Source organism: Delphinapterus leucas, chromosome 11 (assembly GCF_059928025.1).
Source record: "Delphinapterus leucas isolate spDelLeu-1000000601 "Yukka" chromosome 11, BTC_Dleu_Yukka2, whole genome shotgun sequence".
Taxonomy (NCBI): Eukaryota; Metazoa; Chordata; class Mammalia; order Artiodactyla; family Monodontidae; genus Delphinapterus; species Delphinapterus leucas.
This window is the reverse complement of record NC_143139.1, coordinates 52,312,118-52,318,768: the sequence shown is the minus strand read 5'-3', so window position 1 is coordinate 52,318,768 and position 6,651 is coordinate 52,312,118. Positions and strand designations below refer to the sequence as shown.

Sequence of the window (6,651 nt, the reverse complement as noted above, 5' to 3'; positions counted from 1 at the left end):
TTTTCAACCATGTTTTTTTTTTTTAAATATACTGCATGTTATGAGCTTTTTCCAGCCTCTGTTTAAAAAAACAAAAAACAAAAACAACTTGCTGTAGTCTGAGTTTATTAATTTCCACATGATGCATGGTTTCTTCAAGGACACAAATTTAAAGAAAAAAGGGACCCATAAATTGTCTCAGAATGAACTCTTTTACTAGTAACCAGACAGGAGTTTACTAGGCCATGATTAAAGACAATTCATTTACTGGTTTTTGGTGTATGTTGTAAATCTCTAGAAAATACTGCTTACAAATAGTCCCGTGCATGCTTGAATTTATTATGTGAAAATGATGTGAGCGGCCATTTGTTGAGCTCTTATATCCCCTACCTAGGATTATTAGGTTGTATTAGCTTCATTCTATAGATAAGGAAATCCAGGCTCTGAGACAGTACTCATATCACTCACAAGGAAGTGTTAGAACCATAAATACCATAGACCTGTACGGTTCCAAAGCCAGTGATATTAGGAGCATATGTAAAATAATAACAAAAAGAACTGGTGTTGTTTGTGATCAGCGTGACCGTCACCGAAGCCGAGTGTCCTAGGCTAAGTATTGTGTCTGGTGTACATTAGTGATTAGCCAGTAAACACTGATTGAACTGAATTAGTTTGATCATTTTACCCTTTGAACTTGTCTTCGGATGAGAAAGGGGTTTTTGTTTCTGGTAACAGCTTTGAGGTATAACGGATATACAATGAATTGCACATACTTAAAGGATACAATTTGACAAGTTTTGATATATGTGTACAACCGTGAGACCACCACCGGGGATGGGGAAATTTAAGGGCTGCAAATAAAGATCTTACTTCGGCTTCTAGAGGAACACGCGACGTGGTGAATGTGTGCGAATGGGGAGGTCTGACGTGAATCTAGAGGTCGGCTCTGAGCTCCCTACCTGACGGCAGGGTCATCTGGCGGTTCTCCCTCCTTGGGTTAGTCTCGGGGCTACCCCGCTCACGCTCGGGACGCAGGCCTAGCTGGTGTACGACCCTCGACCCGGCTTCTCCTCCGCATTTCCCTAATCCGACTTCAGAACCTATCTGGGAGGAGCCCAGCTCCCAGGTCAGCACTCGCACCCAAGGCAAGAAGCGCGTCAGCCCGGGACCCCGCCTCTCGAGGCCTTCCGTGGCGTTTTGGCGAGCAGCGAGCAGCGCGCCGCCCGGGGGGCGGGGTCAGTAGAACGGGTTGCCGGGAAGGCGGAAGTGCGGGGTCTTCCGGTCGGCGTGAGCAGCGTGCGGTGTTTGAGTTTCTGGGTTTTCTCAGGTGAGTTCTTTTTACCAACCGGCTCCAGTGGGGTGTGGGACTTGAGACTCGATTCCGCCGCCCGTGGAAAGAGCTCAAGCCTCGTCCCTCTCTGGCAAGCTTAAGCTCGGGCCAGAGACGCAGGCCTCCTCTAGAACGAGGGTCTCCCGTTGTCTTGGTGCTCCTGGTGGGGCTTCCCGGTGCTCTGTGGGAAGTGGAGTCCTCCTTAGTGGTTCAGCCCCGCTGAGGGCTGTGTACCGCAACCCTTCTCTCCCAGCCCCTCGCAGGGCTTGCGTTGTTGTACACACGGGACAGAGTGAGTTTGTGATTGCTGCCGTCCAGAAATGTTACTCCACCAGTCGTCCGTTTAACAAATGTTTGCTTAAACTTTACTGTGTGCACAGTGCTACGCACTGGGGGATCCAGTAGCGAACAAGACCTATTTATCCCTTGCCTTCGTGGAGCCCACGGGCCACCGGGAATGACAGAAAATAAACTTAAGAATTTTAGATTGTAACACGTATTAAACAGGAAAGAAAAGGATGAGGTGGTAGAGAATAAAAGGTGAGCTTACAGGAGTCAGAAAAGCTGTCTCTGAGGTACTGAAGTGAAGGATCAGTTCCCAGGCAAAGGGACGGCAAATGTAAAGATACTGAAGTCAACGTCATTTGGACATTTTTCTTTTTCTTTTTTTTTTTTTTCAAAATAATGTCTTAGTGACTAACTGCCTATTGATGTGTAATTAACACAACAAACTGCACATATTTAAAGTGTGTAAGATATATCCATGTATACTCACACACAAACATAAATCTGTCAGCACAGTCAAGATGATGTTATAAGTCATTCCCACGAGCTTCCCTCTAAACTTTTTATAATCCCTATAAACTGTCCCTCGGTTGTCATTGATTGGACTTTCTTAAGATGTAATTGGTGCTTGAGGATGGAGTGAAGCATGAGATAAGAGTTAAAGGAGGCAGGGGCCAGGTCACAAATACCCTTGTAGATCTTGAATATGTGAGTTGGAAAATCATTAATTCCAAGAAAGACAGTGTCTGCTCTTTAAGTTTTTAAAAGCTCACGTTGACTACCTTCTAGGGGATGGGCTGGGACTGAGGGGTTGAGGGAAAGCAAGAGTAGAAATAGACAAGTTTAAAATAGCTAGATTGATTTGAGGGGGTGGATAATGAGGAAAATTGGGGTGGGTGGAGTTGCCTGTAGGTTTGGGGGAAATCAGGATTCAGTTAAAAGATAAAATATTTTGTGATTTTTAAGTTGTTGCATAAATGTAAGGTGATGGCACTCTGCATTTTGGGGGAAATTAAATTTCTGCATCTTGTATGAAAACTACAGGAGCTTTCAGAATTGGCTTGACTCACAGTGTGCCAGTGGCCACGGGGAGTTTGGTTTGGTGTTCTTAATTGTTATTTAGTGGCTGTGTATGCCACGTTGATCCTCACATAATTTGCACATTATGCCATCATAAATCATGAACGGTGAAGAGTTTACTTTCCAGTTGTTCATGTTCTGCAGAGATGCCTTTTGACCTGGTTTTCCAAGGATTTGTTTTTTTGTTTGATGGTAAATAGTTGCTTTTGAAAATGTAATTTTTTAGCATTCCAGCTAAAATATGGCTAAAAGTTTACGGAGTAAGTGGAAAAGGAAGATGCGTGCTGAAAAGAGAAAAAAGAATGCCCCAAAGGAGCTCAGCAGACTTAAAAGTATTCTTAAAGTAGATGGTGATGTTTTAATGAAAGACGTTCAAGAGATAGCAACTGTGGTAGAACCCAAACATTGTCAAGAGAAAACACAATGTGTGGTGAAAGATGAAACAGGTGAGTTCATGTGTTTCATTTAAAAAAAAGTTATATCAACTTCCTTTTGTGACTTTTTCCCTTTTTCACTGTTTTCGATTCTTTCTCACACTTGCTTCCCTACAAACGTCCTGCCATGCCCACATAATTCTTTGGAGGTGCTACTAGAGATTCTATGCTAAGCTATTTTAAAGCCACCTCATGGAGTAGGTATGTTTTGGATTATTCAGAGTGAGCCTTTTGTGCTTATACAGTAGCCTAAGTGTCTCAGAAATAGACAGTACTACAGGGGTAGACAAACCTAGACACACTCTCGTTGGAAGGATACACAGGAGTCAAGAACTAGGCAGGATAGAAGGTCGTCTTTCTTCATTTTACCCTTTGCAAGATCTAGGTTCCATTCTGAGAGTCCTCTGCCCTTATATTATTATCCTAAAGATTAGTTTCCCTGTATTTGATTTTGACAGATTCTAGGTATGTCTGTTTTAATATAGTCTAAAGTTGGAAGCTGTATATAATGTGTATAATAGTCATTATCCTCAATCCCTCTTCCGTTTATCCCCCACCTGTAAACCATTAGCACATCATCTTGACTATCTCCAAAATACATTAGGAATCTACCCATTTTTCTCCTACTTTCATGCTTTCACTTTAATGACAATTATCTCTTGCCTGAACCACAGTAGTAGCCATTTTACCTCTCTCTTCAGCTTTTGCTCATTTCTGATTCATTTTTGACATATCACCCAGTATGATCTTTTAGGATATAAATCAATTATGTCATTCCCATGCTTAAATCACCTCATTATATTTCCATGTGCTTACCACAGCCTGCCTGGTCCTACTTAATCTCGTTCCAGTACTTCTCTTTAAAAAGGCTGTAACCACAAGCTGAAGTTTGCTTTGTCCTTCTCCCCTCAACAGAACATTGAGAACTCCATGAGAGCAAGCAGCTTATTTGGACCACTGTATCCCCAGAACCTAGAACAGCACCTAAAATAATCATTCAGTGACCAGTTATTGAAGGGCTAATGTATATCAGGCTCTATTCTAGGAACTGAGGCAACAATGATGAATAACAGAAATGGCCCCCATCCTAGTGGGATTTACATCACATTGGAGGAGGCAGAAAGTAAACCAGATAAATGAACTAATACAATATAATGTCAGGTAGCAGAGTCCACAGAAAGCCTGTATACCCTGGTAAGTTCCCAGAGAGGGACATTATGGACATGTCCTTCACAATAGATAAGGTTGGTGATAGATGGACCACAGCATGGCTGTGCTGAGCTTCCTGCTAAGTCTTCTGTTACAAGAGCTGGATACCTGAGTGTGACCTGGATAAAAAAGTGTGGCAGCCCCAGGATATCCAGGTCTGTTCTGTCATGAAGCTTGCTGCTTACTGCTGTTCCTCTTCCAAGTACTCTTCATTGGAAGTGGCCAGTCATTCCTAATAGTTTATTTTCTTCTAAGTCCTGTCCATTAGAAGCGTGGGTGCACTTTTTATTGACACAACAATTTTATTTAGCTCAAGAAAGCACCTAATCTGAGGAGTGTTCTCATAACTCGCGTGTTTTCAGGACCATAAACTTACCCCTAATGCGGTAATTCAAACCCATATCTCCTAAATGTTTCCTATTTAACTTTCACTGTTGCAAAGGACAATCATAACAATGTTCTCTTTTTTTAAAATTTATTTCTTATTGAAGTGTAGTTGAATTACAGTGTTATATTAATTACTGCTGTGCAGCAGAGTGACTCAGTTATACATATATATATATTCTTTTTCATGTTCTTTTCCATTATGGTCTATCACAGGATACTGAATATAGTTCCCTGTGCTCTACAGTAGGACCTTGTTGTTTATCCATTCTATATATACCAGTTTGCATCTGCTAATCCTAAACTCTGACTCCTACCCTCTCCCACTCCCCTCCTCCTTGGCAACCACCAGTCTTTGTCCCTGATTCTGTTTCATAGATAGGTTCATTTGTGTCATATTTTAGATTCCACATATAAGTGATATCATATGGTATTTGTCTTTCTCTTTCTGACGTACTTCACTTAATATGATAATCTATGGTTGCATCCGTGTTGCCACAAATGGCATTATTTCATTCTGAGTAGTAGTCTATATACGTACCACATCTTCTTTATCCATTCATCTGTCGATGGACATTTACGTTGTTTCCATGTCTTGGCTATTGTGAATAGTGCTGCTGCAAACATAGTGGTGCATGTATCTTTTTGAGTTACAGTTTTGTCTGGATATATGCCCAGGAGTGGGATTGCTGGATCAAATGGTAATTCTATTTTTAGTTTTCTGAGGAACCTCCATACTGTTTTCCACAGTGGCCGCACCAACTTACATTCCCACCAGCAGTGTAGGAGGGTTCCCTTTTCTTTATACCCTCTCCAGCATTTGTTATTTGTAGACTTTTTAATGATGGCCATTCTGACTGGTGTGAGGTGATACCTCATTGTAGTTTTGATTTGCATTTCTCTAATAATTAGCGACGTTGAGCATCTTTGCATGTGCCTATCGGCCATCTGTATTTCTTCTTTGGAGAAATGCCTCTTTAGGTCTTCTGCCCATTTTTTGACTGGGCTGCATAACAGCATTCTTTAGAAAGTTTCTTAGTGACTAAATAGATGATGTCCCTACTTCCTCACAGATACTTTTTATGTCTTTCATGGTTGTGGGAACACATGGCATCATGTGTATGATTCTACTGAATGTGCTGTAAGGAGTTTTTTGAGTGTTAGTCAAAGATCATTGCACAAATAAAGGAATTTTTTTTTTTTTTTGCTTTTGTAGTTTCATGCCACTTTTAAGTTCAGTGTCCTCATTGCATTAATTTGCTTTTTCATGGGGTTGCATTCATGAGTATTAATAGTTTTTCCATTTTTTAATTCAGATGACATGAAAATGGAGACTGATATTAAGAGAAACAAAAAGACTCTTCTAGACCAGCATGGGCAGTACCCCGTATGGATGAACCAGAGGCAAAGAAAAAGGCTGAAAGCAAAGCGAGAGAAAAAGAAAGGAAAAAGCAAAGCAAAAGCCATCAAGGCAGCGAAGGGTTTGGCTTGGTAGACCCTTAAAAACTTGAAAAATGCCACATGGAACAGGTCTTTGATTAGAATGTATACATTGATTTCAGCTTCCACCAAATGGAAACTTTGTTTCCAGTTTTTAACTTGGCCTTTTTCTTCAATTCAAGCCCAACTGTAACCCCTCAAATTTGTCTTGGTAACTTGAATAAAATATTTTCTTTGATGAATGAAAGCTACGCTGATATTTTAATTGAATGCTATCCAATATGCAGGGATTATCAGACATCAGAATTCTCTCGAGTATTAATGTGGTTGTAATCATTCAGTCTTAGGAAAGATGAAACATAATATTATACTGACAAATTTGAGCTAACTCAAATTTAAAGTAAATTATATATCATGTGAAAATATGTCAGTGGATCGTATAAGCAGTACTTGTTTGGAGTTGTGATTTTGTATAATTCAGAATAAAAGATACTCTGTCTAGATCTTGAA

The 6,651-nt window shown here is 40.6% G+C and overlaps 1 protein-coding gene across 2 annotated transcripts; it reads left to right on the top strand.

Annotated features, from left to right (window-relative positions):
• Positions 1 to 1,214: 1,214 nt before the first annotated feature.
• LLPH (LLP homolog, long-term synaptic facilitation factor) lies at positions 1,215 to 6,651 on the top strand. Of its 2 annotated transcripts, XM_022571608.3 has the most exons (3): positions 1,215 to 1,306; positions 2,901 to 3,120; positions 6,018 to 6,651. In XM_022571608.3, exons 2-3 carry the CDS (start codon positions 2,916 to 2,918, stop codon positions 6,194 to 6,196), a joined length of 384 nt encoding a protein of 127 aa, XP_022427316.2. In that variant the 5' UTR covers positions 1,215 to 1,306; positions 2,901 to 2,915; the 3' UTR covers positions 6,197 to 6,651. The 2 variants fall into 2 exon arrangements, with proteins under 2 accessions (XP_022427316.2, XP_089776122.1); XM_089919996.1 differs by lacking the exon at positions 1,215 to 1,306 and having other exon boundaries at positions 1,328 to 3,120.